Genomic DNA, 21,824 nt, shown 5'->3' on the forward strand with positions numbered 1-21,824 from the left:
TGAAATGCCCTATATCTGTATTGAGTCTATACATCGTTTTTAGGGAAATTCTGCATAGGATACCTTTAAAAATGAGTCCCTGAAGTTGTCTTAAAACATTTCATCACAGATCTTAAGCGGTCTATGAGAGCAATCCTTTCCTTTATCAAAAATATATAGATAAATAAAGTTTCTAATTCATTACAGTTAAAGTGGTTTGAACCTGATCTTTGTCCCATTTTGCTTTGAAAACCTTGGGAACATTATCAGATGATGGCACTAAGGTTCCAAAGCCCAAATTCAGAAAGAGATTGAGTCCTGTTATCATACTCTCTTTCGGCACAGACACACCAAACTGACAGCAAAGAACTTGTGGCGACAAAGGCCAACTGTTGCGCCACCTCTCGTCACCTGTGTTTTAGCCAATACGTTTTACCTAAACATATCACAAAGACAACAGCCAACAGCTATTTAGCATGTACGTTTTGCACCTGCATGAGAGTTCTGGATGTATGAGGCTCAAAAAATCTTAAAAGGCATTAAATTAATTGATCTAAAAATAAGGCCTTAAAAAAATTTTCTGATGTTGGAGTGTGAAATAATTGGTATCAGGCCTATTTTGTTTTTTTTAAATTTTTATTTATTTATTTATTTTACCAAGTTTAACATCATGCAGATCAGGATAAAGGAACCAAAAAACACCAGTATACATTTACTGCGCCCAATCAGCTAAGAAATTAACAAGCTTTTTCAATTTTAGTTATCTTAAATTGGTCTTAAATTTTTCTTTGAGTTTTAAAAAGTCTTAAATCTAACTTGCCTTAAGCTGTAGGAACCCTGAAGTAAGAACATAAAAACTCACATAAATCACAAACAGCTGTGATGTTTCATCAGCAGAGGACAGAGTTGGTGTGTCACTTGTTTTTGGAGTAATTTCTTCAAAAACTTTATTTGGGTTAGGTCCTGTCCATGTGTGCAGAGCAGCATCGACAAACTGCAAGTCCTGGCAGCTTTTTCCAGTTTCTCCATGTTAGGAAACATCATGAGGGGAGAAAATGAGATTTTATGAGACATGCAGCTGCAGTGCAAATGTGGCCAAAAACACTCGGGTTCCCTCCATTGAGAGTGTTAATGAGCATCTCCTCACTTCCCTCCTCTCTACCTCTCCACCGTCTGGCTGCTACTCTCAGACCCCCCTTCGCGCCCAGTCAGCCAATCAGATCCCTCTCCTCCGCCCAGCCCCTGAAGCCAGTCTCATGTGATTGGGTGGAGAAGAGGGAACCGCGTGCAGGGTGGGGGAGAGGGGTTCCTCACAGCCCCTCTGTCTCCCTCTCTTATGTTTCTCATTGACAGTGTGTGACAGCAGTTGGATGGGCGACTGCAGTCCACACCCTTTCTCCCCCGATGCTAGACCACATCCCCAGCCTCCCCCCACCTCCCCCCACCCCTCCCCTCCGACCCCTCCCCTCACCTCCAGGACAGCACATGGGAATGTGGGAACTTTGATTTCCAAACGGACTTCTTTTCATGTTCACATCGTCCATGCTGAGCGTGGAGCAGAGCTCAGCCCGTCACTAAGCAAGACAACTTGTCTGCTTGTTGTTTGGGATTTTTAGCGACCTCTAACATCAACATGCGTGGGTTGACATGCCTGCGTCGGCTCTCTGCGTTTGTCTGTGCTGGAGACTCAGACAGGTGAGCGCTGCTGGCTTGCCTTGTTTACATTGGGATGTATTGATCGGCAGAGCAGGCTTTGCAGAGGGGCTGGATGTTGAGGGAGCGCGCCCGTCGGATTTGACTGAGGGCTGGATCTACAAACGTGGCTGAATGTTGAGATTGTGTGTGTGCCTGTGCATGTATGTGTGTGTATATTTGAAACTGAAATAGAGAGAAAAAACACATGCATGTTAGAGCTCTCTTGATTTTGTAATGTAAAACAGATTCTTAGGAGCTGTGACTTAAAGCTGCAGAAATATGCAGTTAGTATTATAGCCCATGTGATTGTGTATAAGAGAAATGATGTGCAGAAAACCTGAGGAAAAGCATGAAAGAGAGGAGTTGTGTTGACAAAGTAAACCAGATAACAGACATGATTTGATCAAAACTACAAGATTATGTTCCTTGCAAGTATGTGTGTTTTTGTTTGTGCCCATATGTGTGTCACATAGTAGCCACTGCAGCATCACTCTCTCACACAGACCCCCCCCTCCCTCCTTGCTCAGGCACCACGTGCCAGAGTTGTTACATAATCAGTGTGGAAGCTGCTGCTGCGATAAAACTCAGGGGGAACACTGAACAGTTCTGTTTTTCAAAAACTTTTACCAGTGAGTTTTTACAGCTGCAGAACATACGTATGTCTCTTGCATGTCTGCAAACAAACAACACAGTGAGAGATATTAGAGCTCGAGCTCGTGCATTTTAAGAGGGGTAACATTGACTGTGGACTATAAAGACATAAATACATGCGATAAATCAACACCAGTTTTGTCATTATCAGTGCTGCAATGCCAGAATCTCTTACATTTTGTTTAAAACCTGAATAAATAGGCTTGGTTTCTTTCAAAAGTATGGGAAGAAAGCAATGGACAAGAAATGACCCCAGAACTAGCAAGAAAATTGTAAAAAGTGCAAGAAAATTACCTGATACCATATTAGTTTTTAAAAAGAGAGAGAAAGAAAGTAGCAAACAACAAAAACAAGGGGGTGACCTAATGAATTAATCATCCAAGCAACGTTATTGGAAGCACATGACTCATATTTAAGTTAAGTTAGGTGTACCCTAAAACTTTTTGTTATTGCATCTAACTTTGCACTATTTTCCATATTCTAAGAGTGTGCAGTTTTGTACTGTATGCCACTCAAAAAAGCAACACAGAAAATATTCAGTACATTCATTCCAGGGATGAGTGAGTGCACCTTTATCTGTATCTGTTCAACCAACTTATAAATGTTTATAAGTAGTTTTTCCCTTAGCTTTTTCATTTTTCCCTAGACATTTCTCCCTAGCCTTTGTGATGATAAATATTTATAAATATTAATTTTCTAAGTCTACTAATTTCTTTCAATTTGTGAAACATTTCTTACCAAATTGCTCATTGCCTTTTCCCCCGTTTTTTAAAGAAATCACATCAATTTGCTCGCGGATCAAAGAACTTAACTGGAGTCGGTTGGACCTAACCTGAAGTTGTTATTTTAAACCTGTAACTGGAATGTGTTAGTCAGAAGTTGATATAAAGACAGACAGTCACTCTGTCACACTAACCACAACAGTCACATCCGGGTAGACAACTGGCAATTCAGCGGAGCCATGTAAAATTGGCAAACTTGTTTATTTCTGTCGTCACAATCAGACGTAACTGTAGCATTTAAAGTTATAGAGGTAAACACTGTGACCCACCTGATGTTTCTGCTTTGCATATTTTATTTACTTTGTAGCTTTGTTATTATCTTTGATAAACCAAAGCTATCAGCACAGAAGCTATGTAATGTACTGCTGTGGAAGGGGGCCACAGCATAGTGTATTTTATCTACCTAAAAAAAATCAACATCAATGTAACTGTACGCTGTATTTGAACATTTGCTCCACTTTACCTTACACCCTGACCAGGCAAGGCCGCCGTATAATAACAACCAGTGTTCTGCTGAGTGAAATTGTCACTGGAGTCTAGTGGCTTTCCTATAATGGCTTTAATTCCCTGTCCACCTACACTGATGGTAGGCCTGTTTTTTGAAAGCAGCTAAAAACTAATCAGTTGAGGCAGTGCTTGTGATGCAGGGTTTTCTTTCAGGAAATTATTGTAAATACATGTTGTGATTGTCTGTTTCATATTTATTAAAATTTATTTACAGAACAGCCTCAGAATTGAGCTTCAGATCATGTGTTATCAAAAAAGTAAAGATTGAACACAGCTGCCCAAATTAGGATTTTCACTTCATCACGAGGATGATATTCCTGCTCATTAAAAGTTGATTATCTGTACCGGACACTTGTTTCATCCGAGTACACGGCTCAACCTTAAAACATTGTCTGTAAAAGTGAGTTTTAATAGCTGGATTACATCATCTGAAGGCAGATCGTGAAACAAGTGAAAAATCCCTTGAAGCATATTTATCCTCCTCAAGGTGAGGAAGGGGGGCGAAAGGCACACAGGGGTTTGAAATGTGGTTTTGTTTTGTTGAAAGTAATGTCATTAGTATTCTAAAGGCATCATAATTAATTTTACTGCTGTATTGATGTTTAACCCTTTAACACCTGGATCGACATCAATTCCATTTTGCTGCATTCAGAAGCCTTTTATTAGCATTTAAATCTTTGAAACCTGACCAGAGCGGTTTGATTTCTTTAGAAAACATGCAGAAAAGGCAATGAGCAACCTGACAAGAAAGGTCTCACAAATGGCAGAGACAAGTAAAGAGTGACAAGAAAATTACCTGAAATTTAGCCTTAAACAAAAAGTGAAAATGTCCAGTAAATTCTATTTATAATTTGAAATAATCCAAATTATATTTAAGAAAAAAAAGTTGTTGTAAAAAAAAAAAGTAATTTATTTCTGCATGTTTTTTCAGGCCATTTTCTTGTATGTTTTCAGTTAATTTTTTAAAAACTTTTTTCAAATATCTTAATTTTTGGGCAATTTTTTAAGTTGCTCATTGCCTTCTTCCTGTGTTTTTGAAACAAATCAAGTCAAGTTGCTCAGGTGTCAAAGAGGTAAACATGATACAATGCAGCGTTTGTGTGTATGTTTTTTTTTAACACGTTTATCTGCAGTCTTTCCTGGACTCATTTTTTGGTTATGGTTTTGTTGTGTCTGTGCAGTTCAAAAGGATGCTGAACCGCGAGCTGACGCAGCTATCAGAGACAAGCCGCTCAGGGAATCAGGTGTCAGAGTTCATCGCCAACACCTTCCTAGGTGAGTTTTAATGCTGACGTAAATAAATGAAAGGAAACCAATGTCACGGAGGGGAAAACAGTTTTCAAGAGAGAGAGCTTAATGTGGCGCCTTATACTGAGAGGTGTTTTAAATAGTTAGTCAAATCCTATTGATATAAATCGGGTGCACAACAAAATACATTACAATGTTAAAAATTACATTTGGTACTATTTCAAACACGTGAGTGTCTGTGAGTGAGGTACTGCCCAGCTCTTCTAAAGATCATTTATTTGCTTAATTGCACCACCAGGCTTTATTGATTGTTCTGCTGTCAGCTGCATTATATGCAATATATATGTTTAAGAAGGGGAAGGAAAAAGGAGGGAAAGGTGCTTTTAAAAGGATTTTTCAAGTAAAGACAAAAGCAGGCGAGAAGGTTTAAAGAAAATATGAGAAAAGAAATGTAGAAAACTGAAGGATATTATAGAAAGGAGCAGAAGTTAGATTTATAAAATACAAGATTTCTTTAAAAAGGGATAGGGAAGAGGTTGTTTTAAAAGGAAAAGAAGTGAATGGAAGGATTTATAAAGAAAAAGGGAGAGGGGAGTTTGAGCATTTTGAAGGCAATGACTGAGAGAAGGAAGAATTGTTCACAGAAGGAGGATTTTACTTAAAAAAAAATTCTAAATGAGAGGAAAGAGGATAGGAGTGTTTGCAAAAAAAGAGGGATGGAGAAGGTGAGGATTTTTCCTTTCCTTAAAGAGAAGGAGGCGCGGCAACAGACAGCATTCCCGGACACATTGTGTGGCGTTGTCGTAGCAACAGGGTGCAATATTATTAGACGGTGTGTTGCATCAATAGGAGGCTCAGTCTTCAGTAACCACGCCGGCAGGATGGAGGACCAGCCGAACGAGGATGAAGCTGTCAGTCGGTTGCCTTTTTGACATGAGTGCCTCGGCATCAAGCCCGGCTGCTTTTAGAGATGAACACCATGGTTTTGGGTGTGAGGAAGAGGAGGCACTGTGAGAGAGGTGAGAGAGGCCAGACAGCGCCTCGTGTGACGCTGCCACTCAGGCCGCTTTGCATCCTTATGGTGGCGTGTCTTTGGGCTCAGATCTGGATATTGTTCAAGCAGTCATTCCTGCCGAGCTAGTAAGAAACATGGATGTGAAGTCCTACGGATGATATGTGGACGTGAGGTAAAGCAGGCTGTCTGTGATGTCAAAATGGGATCATTATTTCCTCAGTTTGTTCAAATATGAATATGGATGAGTCATTTCCAACACTGTCCTGTCTGCTGGGATGATACCTTTGTGTCAACAAGTCATATGGATATTGTGTTGGTGCTGGTGGTGGAAACCTGGTTTTGATGATGATTGTGTTTTTGCTCAGAGGATTACAAGCCCCACTGAGGGTTAAAAAACTAAAGCTCCAACCTGTAGATGTGATGAAGCCTTTTGTAACCCACATTTGGAAAAACACGAGAAGCGCTTTGTCATCAAGCTCAGTACAATGCTGAGCTCCTGAGAAGCTGACAGGTTTTACCCATCATCCTTAGTTTTCTACTACTGGTGTTTTGCTCCTACTGCGATGTAGTCTGCTCACATACATTCATGTATACCCTGTTGTGCTCTGATAATACTGCAGGTGCTCTTAATTATACATTCACACATTCCTGTTTGTCACTGTCCATTGTCTTTATACAGCAAATGCAGCATACATGAATAACATATTGCTTAAATTTAATTCTATTTTACATTAAGATTATATTGTACATACTTTATATATTTCCTCAAAAATGTCTTTAACTCTTTGAAACCTGAAACGACATTAGTTTTCTTGTGCTGTGTCAGGAAGCCTTTAAAAGGACTTTAAACTTTTGGAACCTGAGCAAATTGGTTTGATTTCTTCTGAAAACATAGCTAAAAGGGCAAGGAACAAATTATTAATGTTATTAATATTATAAACATCATCGTCATCTTCATCATCATCATCATTATCATTATTTTTAACTTCAATCTCTATATTTATTTTCTTATATGTATTTATTTTTGTCCCTTTGTCTTTCTTTTTTTTAATTAATTCTTTTTCTTCCCTTTGTTGTGCTAAATGCCAGGTAATTTTCATGTAGTTCGCAAAATCCAATTAAACTGTAAAACTAGGCAGTGCTGATTAAATATAAATCAAGCCTATGTCACTGCTCTGCTTATTTCTCCACTAAAATGTTGTCAGAAACACATTTGTTTTGCTGCGTTAGCAGGAATTTGTGAACAGGGAGTGGGTACCATAATGCTTCCTGCACAGTGAAAACAGGCTGAAAAAACTAAACCACAAACACTCTTCAAGGTGTGCATGACCATTTGATGCTGTGTTTCTGTTAGTTATTAATAACTTATTCGAAACTAGGGGTGTAACGATCCATGGATCTTCATCTATATATTGTTTAAATGAGCTACGATCACGTAACATCAACGTAAAGTGTAAACATCAATCCATATCATCCTCTTTCAGGCGCGCCCTTATTTTGAAAGTCTGTGTCACGTCACACAGCGTCTGGCAGATGATAGCGAGCAGCCAAGAGAAAGATGATGAGAATATGTTACTATTATTTACTTGGGAATAAGTCATCAGTGTGGAAATGGTTTAATTTCGGAGAAACTGCAAGTCAACAGACCTCACATGTCATATGTATATTGTATATGTGGGGGAAATGTGACCTACAAAAGACCTTTAGGTCACATTTCACAGTTGTTTTGTCTATGATCCTTGACAGTAATTTTTGAGTGTTTCACTTTAGTGAAAAGATCTTAAGATCTTGTTGTTAATCCATGTTTTGAGGATGTTGGGAGAAGTTCGTCTTCAAGGGCTGAAGTTTTAGGAAAAAATATCATGGTTTGGATTAAAATGAGAACATTTTTTTCCAGAAAGCGTTTTCAAACAGAATGAACCAGTATTAATTATTTCAATTATGTATTTTGTTTTTAGTTTATTTTTGTCTTTTCTGGCAAAGAGCAAAGAAATGGGTGGCAGCTTCTCCTGTAACTGACTGTGTTAAATGAGCAGATAATATCGGCTCACATAGATTGCAGGCCCCTAAATCGAACCGAATCGAAATCATATTGGGGTAGACTTTGTAATTTCAGCAAATATCGTATTGTTGACCAAAATATCAATATAATTTCATATTGTGATGAAACCAGTGATTTACAGTATAAGTTTAAGTGTAAGTTTGCTGTATTTATGTCAGAGTAGTGGTGTGGATACCTGCTTGAATCTGACACAGACAGTTTAGCAAAAGTGAAGCCTTTAAATAAGGTCTGAATATCTGAAATCACTTGAAGACACACATATATAGTAAAATTTAACAGTTTGCGTCAATGTCTGTTTGTACACATTGCAGAGAAACAACATGACGTGGAGATCCTGTCTCCACCCTCAAAGGAGAAGGAGAAGAAGAAGAGGCCGATGTCACAGATCAGCGGTGTGAAAAAGCCCACACAGAGCCCCAGCTTAGCACCCGCCTGCATCCCCCGCTTTGGAGTGAGCACCCCCCACGAGAGCCTGCTGGCCAAGGTGGGTTCACACACACTGGCAGGCACACACACACACACACACTGACCATTACACTGTGACTCATAGTTGTCCTGTTTTACTTCTCCAGGAGGTGGAGGACATTAATCGTTGGGGTCTGGATATATTCAAGATAGCAGAATTTTCCGGAAACCGCCCTCTGACGGTGATCATGTACTCCGTCTTCCAGGTAAGAGGATCCATCAGCTCAAAGTCTGCTCACTTCACAAGGAAAGAGAAAAACGATGAGGAGGTGATCCATTATAAAAGTGTAAAAGCTGTAAACCCAGTCAGTCGGTTGCAAGTCAACTTTAAGAAACTTCCCCAGTCATTTGAATCAACACCACAGAAGAGAAGAACTGTAATTTTAAGTTTATGTGACTCTGATTCCCTCATCCTCTTCATCCTGTCAGGAGCGGGACCTTCTGAAAACCTTTAAGATCCCAAGTGACACCTTCATCACCTTAATGATGACCTTGGAGGACCACTACCATTCAGACGTAGCTTATCACAACAACATCCATGCAGCTGATGTGGTGCAGTCCACTCACGTCCTCTTGTCCACCCCCGCTTTAGAGGTGAGCTGAGAAAAATGCTGTTGTTGTAGCGTCTGGTTAAATCATAGTGACATTATAGGTAATATCAGTGTAATGTTCTATATTTAGGGGTTTTCTGTTTTTTTGTCTGTCCCAGGCGGTGTTCACAGATCTGGAGATCATGGCTGCTCTGTTTGCCAGTGCCATCCATGATGTCGACCACCCAGGAGTCACAAACCAGTTCCTAATAAACACCAGTACGTCCCTCTCACTCTGCACACAACTGCCGCACCACAACAAGATTCAGAACATCAGATCATATATCTCCTGATATACACCTGAGGGGTTTAAGATTTTTCTTAAAGGGGACCTATTACGCTTTTCTTCATTCTCTCTATAAAATAAAAAGTTATAATGTTAAAGTTACAAAAAAATTAGGTAAAGGTGTGGAACATTGTGTAGTGTACGCTGCTACATGTTACTACTTACTAATGTCAGGGAAACATTGTCCGGTTGTCCGGTTGTCTGGTTGTGAAGAATTTGCATTAGAAGCTTTATTTGATGATCTTCCACAGTAGAACGTGAAGCTATACCACATTAAAGTATTTCCCCCGGCTGCAATGACAATTCAGAGACGCAGACATGCTTGAAGCAAAATGTTTCAGACAGAGGGTGAATACAGGTGTTCCAGCACAGACAGTATATGAGGAAAATAGTGCTTTTTTAACATTAAAGCCTTTAAAAAAATGTTATAGTAGAAACCCAAACCACAAGTATTAATCTACAAATGAGCACTATAGATCCTTTTTAAGAAACGTGCAAAATGTTTTTTTACTTTGAGATAGACAGATTAACATACTGTTTTTTAGGATACAAAAGTTAAAACATTTTAAAGATGGAACATTTGGAGATACACTTAAATGCTGCAAAACTTTTAAGACTGTTGCAACAGGAGACTTTAAAATAGTTTAATTTTGCCGTGTTCCTTAGTAATCATGCTGACATATTGATCAATTCTCACTATGGCTGCACTTGAGCTAGCTGTGGTTCATTTTGACTGGGTTACCATTAGCATTGATTTAGAATGCTGTATTAACTAGAATTGTGTTTGAGGTGTCCTTTTATATGGTTTTAGTCATTTCAATCTACATCTCTGCAGGTTCAGAACTGGCGCTGATGTACAACGATGCCTCTGTGCTGGAGAATCACCACCTTGCTGTGGGCTTCAAATTGCTGCAAGAGGACAACTGTGACATCTTCCAAAACCTCAGCAAGAAACAGAGAGACTCCCTCCGCAAGATGGTGATAGACATGGTGAGACTACTGCACTTTGTACATGACATATTGATAGAGTATTTGGCCGTGCTGTACCTGAACTGTAACTCAGCAGTGTGGTTTTATTTTGATCATGGTTCAAATAAGTTTGTATGCAGTAAAGGCCTGCTGATACGGTATAAACAAAGGCTTATCGCATTATGAGATGGCAGCACCTAGAACAATCTGAATTTTAAAGAAAACTGACCCAGTGCAGATTTAACTGCTGTAGCGAATCTAAAGTGGGATAAAACAGTTTGTCTTTGTTTTTTCAGAATCAAATTTAGTAACTTTGCAATGTGGCATAAATGTACAGAAGAACAAGGACAGGCAAACACAAACTGTCAGTCACCTTACATAATTCCTCTTCTCTCTTCAAGACATCAACGGCCTACATCATTTCATATACACACTTGCTGTAAAAGCCAACAAAAACAGTTGTCTTTAGAAATACAGGAAACAAGAATGCCACATTAAACAGATGGGTACATATACAGGTCGCATGGGAAGCATGAAATGCGTCATGTAATTAAAAAAGTGTGTAATCTCTTCATTAGGTGCTTGCCACAGATATGTCCAAACACATGAACTTCTTGGCGGACATGAAGACAATGGTGGAGACCAAGAAGGTGACCAGTCTGGGAGTCCTGCTGCTAGATAACTACTCTGACCGCATCCAGGTGAGAACGCCCACTGCTGACACTGAGTCATCATATATGCACTGTTTAATATATAGGATTCATTAGTACTGTGGAAGCAAAAGCTGCCAAAATCAAAAATGTCAAAATAAATAACTTGATAAAAAAAAACCCTAATATGTGAAATCTATAAAAAAAAAAAACACAATATACATTTAATAAATAGAAAATATAATATAAAATAAATAAATAAAAGGTAAAATTAAATAGGAAAGTAAATAAATAAGGAAGTTAATACAAAGGTATATGAACTAATTAATGGTTACAGTTTTTTATAATATTTTTTGTGCCCACAATGGCAGATTCCTTTATTTATGGATTTTTTTTGTTCATTTTGGCAGTGTCCATTCTCCAAAAGTACATGATGCTTTAGAATTACCATACAGACAAAATCTAAATATATAGCTATTTATACTGTACAGTTATTCTAAATTTGCACCACCTGCTAAATAGAACACTATCGTAACACAAGAATCTGATCAAATGTATGACTCTTCACATTTGAACCACATTATGTAAACAGTATGATGAATAGAGATGTTATAGACTTCATATCTCTGTTCATTTTTATATTGCAATGTCAGTGGAGAGACTGAAATGTGTTGAAACATGTTGCAGCATCAGTGAATTGAGTCAGGTTCAGAATATTCATTAATCTCTTGCCATAGTCAGAAACTTCAAGTGATCTATTAGCTAAAAACCTAAAAGTGAGCAGTAAATAATAAGCAGAGGATCTCAGACTGACCTTCACACACAACAAATTGAACTGTTTTTATGTTCAGCCATAGAGTGTGTGTGAAAGTGCTGCTGCCTGCTGGATACATAGTGGCCATTGCATCTTTTTAAATCTGGTCCAATCTGGACTTTGCATTGTTGTGGTATTACCAGAAAAAGGACAGGTTTAAAAATATCTACCTTTAAATTACAAGGAATGCTAGTTAGATTTCTGATCGCTGAATTGTTGGAATAATTGTTGATGAGGTTTTTGAAAATAGGACACCTCACCAGCAGAGTCTGACTGAGTGTGTGTCTTCTCCAGGTCCTGCAGAACATGGTCCACTGTGCCGACCTGAGCAACCCAACCAAACCACTGGAACTTTACCGCCAGTGGACGGACCGCATCATGGTCGAGTTCTTCACCCAGGGAGACCGAGAGCGGGACAAGGGCATGGAGATCAGTCCCATGTGTGACAAACACAACGCCTCCATTGAGAAGAGCCAGGTAATGCCAACTGACTTACAAGGATGTCTGAAAATAGCAGTGATGGTATAAATTCAAGTAGTGTAAGGTTATTTTCAACCTCCAGGTTCACATCAGAGAGCACAGAAACACAACTTTTAGTAAAATTATCAAAAGTAAACATTATTAAGCCCATCTCAAGTATGAAGACAGTATTTCCTCTACCTTTGCTAATGTTTACAAACTGATCAGCCAAAAATAAGGACACATAATTATCATCCTGCATTTATTAAATTAAAGTAACTGTTTTGATTTATAGATATGCCCAAATTCTACACGTTCTAACCAGCATGCCCATCCTTTGTCATATGAAGCTTGCTGTTGCAGGTCATCAATATTCGTTGTTAGTTCGCTTCATTACTATTTTATTACTCTTTTGTTTCTTTTTGTAATCACTTTATTCACCAGTCAGTGCATACGCATGTTGACAATATGGACATACTAACAAATACAAAAACATACAAATGAACAAAAGGTATCAGTAGATGTATAGATGTTATTGGTTCACAAACTACAAAAGGGCAAAGATAACCAACAGGGGTCAGTGTGTGAGGAAAAGCAAAAAAACTCCAAAAAACTTATAATTAAACTAAAATTAAAAAAGGAACACCCAACGGAGTGTATCTGAACACAGCAAGGTATGATATGTTTCCTGGGGGCGTTCAAATGTCTCTTTTTCATACAATGGGGCTGATATGACCTCTGGTCCCATCATGGCGATTATGTGCATGCCTTTGTTACAAGGACAGCACACTTAAGGTCAACTAACAGTGTATTTGATGTACATATGTGGTTGTCTGTGGAAACTTGTTGCAATTGAATTTTAAAAATAGGATATGCCTGCAGTCAAAACATTGTCTCTGTCCCACTGAGATATTTCACTCAAAATGCTCAATATTGACAGAAGAGTCTTGTTTAACAACTTTTTAAATTTAAAGAACAAAATCCATTTATTTCCTCCCTTCCTTCCCTGTTTTGTAGCAGGTAAGTAAGATGCTGAGGGGAAATGTAGTAGAGTAAAAGTGAAAGTTGACAGAAATAGAAAAGCCTAAGTGAAGGGGTGTCCAGTAGTTGCCGCAGCGGTTGTTGGTTTGATTCCATGCTCGGACCTTTCCTGCATGTCACCCCCTCTCTCTCCATCTTTCACACTGTCTGCCAAATAATGAAATAATCTCCATCAAAATAATACTAAAAAAATAAAGCATAAGTTAAGTACAGACACTCAAAAAAAATACGTAAGTGATGTAATGAAGTGTTATTACTTTGTTACATTACAGCACTATTATTGTTGTTATTATTAATATAATTTCTATGACTAGGTGGGCTTTATTGACTACATTGTCCACCCTCTGTGGGAGACATGGGCAGACTTGGTTCACCCTGATGCCCAGGACATCCTGGACACGCTGGAGGACAACAGGGAGTGGTACCAGAGCATGATCCCCCGCAGCCCGTCGCCCTCCAGCCCCGAGGAGCACCATGCAGAGGTGATGCCAGGAGAAGGAACTGTGGGAGCAGGAGAGGCCGTTCCTTCAGGAGGAGGTGGAGGAGGAGGAGGAGGTGGAGGGGACAAGTTCCAGTTTGAACTGACTTTAGAGGAAGAAGAAGAGGATGAGGAGGAGGTGGAGTCTGACCTGGAGAGCCCCCTAGAGGAGGAGTCCCAGTCAGGTGGGGAGCAGCACCGGGACTCCTCCTCCCCCTCTTTGTCCCCAGACCCCCGCAGCAGCAGCAGCAGCACCAGCAGGTACCGTCCCCCCTCACCTCACCCGTCTCGGACCCTGAACCTGGCTGCCATGTCAGTGCGGAGCCCCCACAGGACGCTGGCCTCACCGGGAAGGGAGAGCGCCGACAGGGACAGAGAACTGAGTCAGGAGGGTGACGGGGTGGCGTGCCTGCGTATGGGCACGTAACAACCAGCACAACCTGCCCTGCCTGAGAGACACGAGCACTGGATGTGGAGAGACAGAGGCAGGGCAGGCCTTTACCAATAAAGTCTGTAAAATCACTACAGTCCCTTTACACTGGAGACACCCGCTCTGGAGAGCAGAGGGACGTTCCCCCTCTGTTTAATTTTCTATTTTAACAAGAAGAATTGTTTCAGCCGCCGTTTGGGTGCCTGATTGGCCTTTATGTCCCGTCCTGCTTTGTTGTAGCTTCAGTCCGGGGTGTCCCAGACAAGGACTGCTGCATTTTAACTGGGAAGAAGAGTGATACTCTAACAAGAACAAAAGGTAAAGGAAACGTCTTCCTCCAAAATAACTGAGACAGTCAGACATGAGAATGAGGATCGCGGTGGTCTGACATGGTCATGGAAATTATTTTGCACCATAGTTTTAATTTAGGATATGAAATGACTGAGTCTGGTGGGAATATGTGAGTATGATTTCTTTGTTTGAGAATGATGTGAGATATAAATCACTTTACCAAATACAGGATGTAGATGAGAGAAAAATCCATGGACCTAAACCTCAGGGTATGAAGAGAAAAATAAATCTAATGTAGCACGGATGTAGTGGGTAACCCAAACTGTCTTTCCTGTTTGATTTACCTCCAAACCAGAGACTTTATTTAACTTGCGTGTCTCTACATTGAATTAAAACCCTTTAATAGAAAATTTGGCAACTGAAGCAATCAAATATATTTAAACCAGCTTGTAGCACCACAGAGATTGAATACTGAAGAGGACTGCGCCGCAGTCTCACCTGTTGAAAATGAAAAGACACCACCTGTATAATTAGTTAGTTTTTTGTTTTGTTTTGTTTTGTTTTCTACCTAAGATGATTTTAAATGGTGTCCTTGTTTTAGGATTTTGAACGGTTCTTTGTTGTACATTTGCTAGTCTCGTCTGTGTTTATGTGCTTGAAAAGCATTTTTTTATCAGGGTGCCTCCGGTCCACAGTAGCACTTTACCGTCTCTGCCCTTCAGCTCTTCTATTCAGTCACACAAAGGGCTTCGTCCACTGGAGGGCCTACTGATCACACGGTCACAGCACACAGGGCAGGGCAGGAAACTTCACGAACTAACTTAACCAACAATATTCACAACCGCCTGGTGGTCAGAAATATTAGAATTATAAGACTTCTTCTGTTTTGCGAGAAGCTTTAGTTCCTCAGATCCAGATCCATTCAGACTGCGAATTTGCACCTCAGTTTTTTGAGGCTGAAGTTCAACGTTTTTTTATTGGCAGTAACATGAGTAGGATGTAGAAAAGAGTAGGGTGGCTTAGATTGATTGATTAGTCGATTAGTCGACAGATAATTAATTGGCAACTATTTTGATATTTTAATAATCATTTTAGTATTTTTTTAAGCAAAAAAATCCAAACATTTCTTGGTATAATGCTTCTTAAATGTGTGAAGATAATGTATTTTTTGTCATAGATGATAATGCACTAGATAGCTTTGGATTTTTACACAGGGTATGTTTCAGTATTTTCTAACATTTTATTGACAAAATGATTACTCAACAAAATAATGAGCAGATAAATTGATAATGAAACGAATCATTATTTGCAGCTCTAAAAAAAGCTCCAACTGATGGCTCCTTAATCACTAAATTCAGGTGCAACCAGCAATCCTCCTACTCTGCACTTTGTGTAACTGCAGTGTTCTCTGAAATGATCTGAGGCTCGAAATTAAAAACAATAAGCGCCGCATCCAGCAATGACAGCAGCCTTGCTAAATCTACAGAAAATACGTTTTCAGATTCTTGATGCCTCTGCCATTTTATCCACCACCTTAATATTTTTAAATAATACTTTGAAAATAACATTTAATTTATTCATGCCTTAAGCTTTGAGCGGCACTTTTAAGCAGATTGTTTCTTTTCTAGAACAATTTTAATTGACATTTTCATACAAAAGTTAAACTCCAGCCACAGAGATATTGGCCTGTTTGTTTTAAATGTACTATTTTCTGTAAGGGTCTTATAATTCCAATATGTCACCGTAGTGTTGCTCTTCTGCCCTGCCGACAGGATCTGATGTAGAGATAATCAGATCCTGTCGCTTACAGAAATGAATCCAACTAATGGGATTGTGTTCCATCAGGTTATCAGTCTTATTTGATAGATAGTGCTTGACTGGGATAACTGTGTGCCATAAGTGTTGAAAACACACAAACACCTGCCAGCCTATGATGTTGTACATTTTTACACTAGAGATTTTAACCTGATGATTGTATCGAAGTCATTGACTTTATAGTGTTAGTTTTTACGAATGATATGTGTTAACAGTATTTAAAGCAGACAGTTTATTAGATTTTTGTGCAGCTCATGATCAGTCTGTTCAGTCCTCTCCTTAATCATATAGCTGAGACTTGAGAATGTGTGTACTTTCAGGAGTCCGTGTTCGGTCTAGAGCAATGTCTGTCGCCATCGCTGAGGTAGAATGACCAGGAAGCAAAGGAGCACTACACAAAGACATGATGCACTTCCTGGTCCGGCAGTTGTAGAAAACACTAGTCTAACAACATTTTATTAACTCAGCTAGTAAGCTTTATTGATCAGCCTTACATGTGTAGGAGTGGTTAGAGCCTAGTGTTGAAGGACCATTATGCTGTCTTTAACATGTCGAGCCGTAGAGGTTTGTCTCATCTGCAGCAAGAAAACTGCACATTTCCCGACTTATTTAAAAAAAAAAATTCAAACAATCAAAATACATATGGAATTTAAATTTCCTATGACAGCAGCAATAGACTGAATCACTGTGTGAAATCAATGGCAGTTGTCTACAGGTGGGTAGACAGCTGGAAAAGTGAAATAACTGTTTTTGTCAGTGGAGTTTGGTGGCTTTTAGATAACAGCTTAAGTTCCCTGTTGGAAATGGCTGTCTGACGTCAAGATCAAGTGGTGAAAATATTCTAAATATAGCATACATCCTTACTGATATTGATTTCATTTAAGGTGGCTTAAAACTAACAAATTGAGGGAGTGTTTGCTCAATGCGGTTTTATTTTACGTGTGTGATGTAAAGGTTGTCCACCGGAAAGTTTTTGTAAGCCAACCTTGTGATTCGGTCTATATTCTGCTTCTTAGACACATATTCTAGGTCTGTTTGCTGTGAAAACAATCAAATGAAAAATTAAGCTACATTCAAATAATTGTCAAGTTTTCATGCTTTGCTGGTTACACACTCTACTTATCCTGTGTCAAAACCTCTTAAAACTCCATGTTGAAAATGCCATGTGAACGTCTTCAGACTGTTTGGATCTAATGTTCTGCTTATTCACAAACCTCAACTCATCAACAGGCCGAAGTTTATACTTGCACACAAGAAATGTCAGAATCAAGAGGGCAGATTGAAAGCCTTTTCTATAGTATCACCCCGACTGTAAACCTTTTTTTGATTGCTTTACATGAAACACTTTCATATTGTGTTGTGTACTAATGAAGACTGCATCTTAGTTAGGATTTAAACTTTCAGTCTCTTTCTGAAAAGCGGCCCTGTAGTCCTGCAATCATCCATTAAGCTTCCTCTTCCTTTCTAAGCTTTGGGTCTCCAAATGTATGTAAATATTTATTGTGTGCCCAGTATAAACCTCAAATCCACCCAGATCACTCCAGCTCTTTTAACAGTACCCACTAAACACCGGTTAAAAGCACATTAACTGAAGTTACTACATAAAGTATGAAGAGTTCAGACAGACAGCATCAGCACTTTTAATATATTTAAAAACATGAAGCTGTTGTCATTCAAAACTGATAAAGGACAAAGAATATGATTCTTCCGCATTTTTAATCTGTGATTCTTAAGATTCATCCAAATATGTCGTCAGAAAATATAATTTATGTCAAAAACTCATTTTTATTAAAAAAAATGCTGTTTTTATATTTCCTGTTAGTTTGGACACACTGAAGCAGTCATAGTCACCATGGAGGGACAGAAAAACAAAGTACAACAGAAAGTAGAGTACAAATGCATCATTTTAGCCTTTTATTATAAAATTCCTCCTTTTTGAAGCAAGAAAACTTGTAAAATTCTTGAGGAAAACATACATTCAAACATAAGTTCAGCATGGCATTTTCATCTTGTCATATTACTGCAGATTTGAAACATAATTGATTTTCAGTCAGCTGAATGTAGTCCAGAGGTGTGAACAAAGGCATGTTAAAACACAGCAGCGTGGCTCTTTACAGGAAGACATCTGTGCCATAAAGTGTTAAATGTGTTAATGAGCAGGAGAGTCCCTGCTCTCTCTGTTATTGTGTTGCGCTGATACTGCCACCATTAATGTCCATGCTGTTTTTTCAGCCTCTGTGTCGTGCAAACTTCTATAAAGATATTTATTCTTCAAACATGTCTGTCGAGACAAAGTACTGTAACATAGGACATTTGATTTTATGTTCTGGAGCCTAAAAATCATGTATACTTTACAAGTATACACTTGCCACTCCAATGTTTTTGTCAAACAAAATAAAAACTATATTTTTGTTTTTCATTCTAAGCCAAAAGACTCTTGGGAGTTCAGGGTGTTTCAAGTGGAAAATGCCAATAAATAACATGAAAAATTTATCAGACTTTTGTTTTTGTTTTTTTTTGTTTAATCACAACTTTTTCAAATGTATATACTTTAATGAGTACAGTACACACAAGACAAGACATTTATTCCATTTTGCAGTCAAAGATGAAAAATGTTAATATGATACTGAAGGTGTTATTGAGTAGATTATGCATATCATGATTTGCTGTTTTCACATGTTAAAGTTGTTTTTGTTGTGTTCAGCAGAAGCCTCTGTTCAGTCTGACCGGGGCTCCTGTGCAGGCTGGAGGCTTCACTCCCTGAAGATGCAACACAAAGTAATAGTCACACAACACAAAACTGACTCTTGCAGGTTAATGATAACTATCAGATATAGCTACTAACAGACACAATATGCATTTTAATGCAGAAACATCTCATATTGATCACATGGACACATGGACAAAAGCATAGAATAAATTATCTGTTTTATGTTATAATTTCCTCTCTCACTCTCTCTGGCTTTAAGTCCTCACCTTGTAGAGATGGCAAACTAACATGAAAAGGGACGACATTGCCTTGTCCTCGTTCTCTTCTGTGTATTCCTGAAACACAGAAACAGCTGATTATCTTTAAATCCATTAGAGCTTTCAGTCCTCATAATAGATCAGTTGTTCAGAGCTTCAGCAGCAGCCCTTGAATAAAGAAACATATCCAGACGCCTTGTAAAGTGTAAGCAAAAAGAGAACTTTTAATTGCCAACTTCTATGTATTCACTGTATATCTGTCTTTCATAATAAGAAGAGTGTTTTACCCCGTTGAACGTGACCCAGGGGACATGTGTGTGCATGGGGCTCAGTGCTCTGGTCATGACAGCGTTGGCGTGCATCAGCTGATGCCCCAGATCTCCCTTCAAACAGGAGTCGACACTTGACCAGGAGACGGAGGGAGCGTACAGCTGGAGACACTGAGACAACAGAGCATCAGTGACACTATCCATTTTACCTGTATTAAAATTCCCAAATCCCTGTATCCTGGAGGCCTCGTCACCATTAGCTCTACTGTAGACAGACGTGCCACTTTAAAGACTTTTTGTCTGACATTTTATACTCTGGTGCTAAAGAAACATTCCACAGTTTATTTGTTTTTACAGCTAAAAGAAGACCTTGAAAACTTTTTATTTTTAACTTTTTTCTCAACGAGCTTCTCACTATGATAGGCTGTGGATGAACATTTCTGGTATGTTTCCCTTTGTTTTTACTGAAGAAAAATTGGGTATACATTTAAATACAATAGGTTTATTTTGTTTTTACTTGTCTGACCATTTGACAGCTCGTGTTTTGTGCCATGTTGCACTTTATCTTGCAGATACTCACAGACTGGGCAGCGTTGAGAACATTTGCAGAGGACTCCATGCAGTAGATGATCTGAAATGCTGAGTGTCCCGTTAAATGGATGATGCAGGCCTGAAGAAAACATCCATCCAAAGTCATCATGTTGTATTGTATCAACTGAAATGTGACTGAGTTATGTGACTGCAGGTGATGAAACACTCAAACCTCAATCATGTTTCCTCTGCATTCAGGCTCCCCATGCTGACAGGTAAAGGGAGCATCTGCTGAAGGAAGCTCCTACAAGACAAGTGCCAACTTTCAGTAGATGTGATAATATTTATTCACATCTATATGAACAGAGGGTAAGGATCAGTGTACCTTAGCGTTCCCGTAGGGGACCAGAGTGACGGTCATGATGTCCTGCAGCATCGTCCAGGTGGGGAAGAGCTGCTGGGTGATGAAGACTCTGCAGGCCGGACAAAGACTCTCATAATACAGAGTGACAGATACTGGAGGAACAGCATGGAGAGGTCGGGTAGCATTCACCTCCATACACTGCTTCTGAACCTACACAAGGACAAGACAACACAAGTCAGTAGCTTTTGTTTCTGATTTTTTTTTTTTTTTTTTTTTTACAGATATAAGTTAACACTTTGTAGGTTAAAATTTTGATTTAATGAAATCATTAAATCAAAAACACAATGTTTATCCATCCAGTGATGTAAACAACATATTAGATGTTTTTAATTCAAGGGGGGAACCTAATTCAACAATTTAATTTAAAAACAAAGAGAAGATTAAATAAGTAAAACCTCTAAAAGAGCAAATTGATTCACTAATTACAGCTTGTGATTGCTTGTCTTTGTTTCATTTCTGCCTCTGATGTCTTGCAGGCATTTTATTCTTGGTATTTTATTCACTAGAGATCTAAACTGACTATAACATCTGTGTGTCTCTGCTCAGTAAAGACAGTAACCCCCCCCCCCTTAACTTTAAACTGATTAAGTGCTTGCATGATTTGACCTGAGCTGCTCTGCTCAGTCATATGAAGAACCACTGGTGTTCAATTTCTGAAGCATATGACACTCATTTTAACACAGGCAGGGTTTTTTTTTTTTGGTTTTTTTTTTCATGTGTGGGACAATCATGCTCAGTGATATTATTTATAATCTACTATAGTTCTCATTATTTATTTTAATAACAATTAGTGTTTTTAATTGTATTTACTTATCTGTAACACATATAAACTGTTTGGTATTTCAGCTATTGAAATATAAGAACATGAAATGACTTAAAAAGTCACACTAGAATAAAACTCAATCTGTAATTTTTGGTCTGTAATCTGACCAAAAATTTAAAAAGAAAAGAAAAATAATATGATGGTCTTCCTCTCTCGCAAGACAGAAAAATAGAGGTTTAAAACACTTTTTCTTAACAAAAACTTTTAAATAAGTAAAGTACATCACTCAGATATAATAATAATAATAATAATAATAATAATAATAATAATAATAATAAGTAAGTTTGTGTTTACTAATAATGTGACTTTTTAGTCATTTTCTTCTGTGATCCAAGATGGTAAACGATGTAAATAGACTCCAGTGTGTTTATTTTACTCACATTGCACGCTATTGCAATCTCCAGGGAGCGGCACCACTGAGACGGCGGGTAACGGCAGGACGGTTTGGGGTGAGACCCGGAGCTCCTCCGGTCAGTCCACAGGAGGAGAAACACAGGCAGCAGCAGTCCCGACAGCTTCATGTTTGCTCTGAGGGGCCCACACAGTCTCAGAGGAGGGACGACTTGAAGCTGCTCCTCCCGGT

The 21,824-nt window shown here is 38.8% G+C and overlaps 2 protein-coding genes across 9 annotated transcripts in view; one reads left to right on the forward strand and one right to left on the reverse strand.

Moving 5' to 3' along the window:
* The window catches only part of pde4cb (phosphodiesterase 4C, cAMP-specific b), a 119,754-nt gene extending 101,036 nt beyond the window's left edge, over positions 1 to 18,718 (forward strand). For all 8 annotated transcript variants that reach the window (XM_088077601.1, XM_088077603.1, XM_042515324.2 and 5 more), the window contains 9 exons: positions 4,796 to 4,889; positions 8,251 to 8,423; positions 8,512 to 8,610; positions 8,834 to 8,998; positions 9,114 to 9,213; positions 10,116 to 10,270; positions 10,828 to 10,950; positions 12,008 to 12,190; positions 13,528 to 18,718. In XM_088077601.1, coding sequence (XP_087933727.1) covers positions 4,796 to 4,889; positions 8,251 to 8,423; positions 8,512 to 8,610; positions 8,834 to 8,998; positions 9,114 to 9,213; positions 10,116 to 10,270; positions 10,828 to 10,950; positions 12,008 to 12,190; positions 13,528 to 14,118 — 1,683 coding nt within the window. In that variant the 3' untranslated portion in view covers positions 14,119 to 18,718. The remainder of the gene's footprint in view (positions 1 to 4,795; positions 4,890 to 8,250; positions 8,424 to 8,511; positions 8,611 to 8,833; positions 8,999 to 9,113; positions 9,214 to 10,115; positions 10,271 to 10,827; positions 10,951 to 12,007; positions 12,191 to 13,527) is intronic.
* Positions 18,719 to 18,789: 71 nt separating this feature from the next.
* Positions 18,790 to 21,824, reverse strand: ifi30b (IFI30 lysosomal thiol reductase b). The gene is made up of 7 exons (XM_042515347.2): positions 21,622 to 21,824; positions 20,380 to 20,568; positions 20,227 to 20,298; positions 20,044 to 20,133; positions 19,482 to 19,634; positions 19,204 to 19,272; positions 18,790 to 18,987 (listed from the first exon to the last, which is right to left on the reverse strand). Exons 1-7 carry the CDS (start codon positions 21,760 to 21,762, stop codon positions 18,928 to 18,930), a joined length of 774 nt encoding a protein of 257 aa, XP_042371281.1. The 5' UTR covers positions 21,763 to 21,824; the 3' UTR covers positions 18,790 to 18,927.

The sequence above is a fragment of the Plectropomus leopardus genome, chromosome 5 (assembly GCF_026936395.1).
Source record: "Plectropomus leopardus strain MGB_pleo_1.0 chromosome 5, ASM2693639v1, whole genome shotgun sequence".
NCBI classification, from domain to species: domain Eukaryota; kingdom Metazoa; phylum Chordata; class Actinopteri; order Perciformes; family Serranidae; genus Plectropomus; species Plectropomus leopardus.

Excerpts from the sequence above, each read along its gene's own strand:
- ifi30b (XM_042515347.2), bottom strand. The coding sequence starts at position 21,762 with ATGAAGCTGTCGGGACTGCTGCTGCCTGTGTTTCTCCTCCTGTGGACT. Across the intron at positions 20,134-20,226 it reads GCAGAGGAAACATGATTGAG|GCCTGCATCATCCATTTAAC; the intron begins GTTTGAGTGTTT and ends TGTTTTCTTCAG. Across the intron at positions 18,988-19,203 it reads TAGTTTGCCATCTCTACAAG|GGAGTGAAGCCTCCAGCCTG; the intron begins GTGAGGACTTAA and ends TTGCATCTTCAG.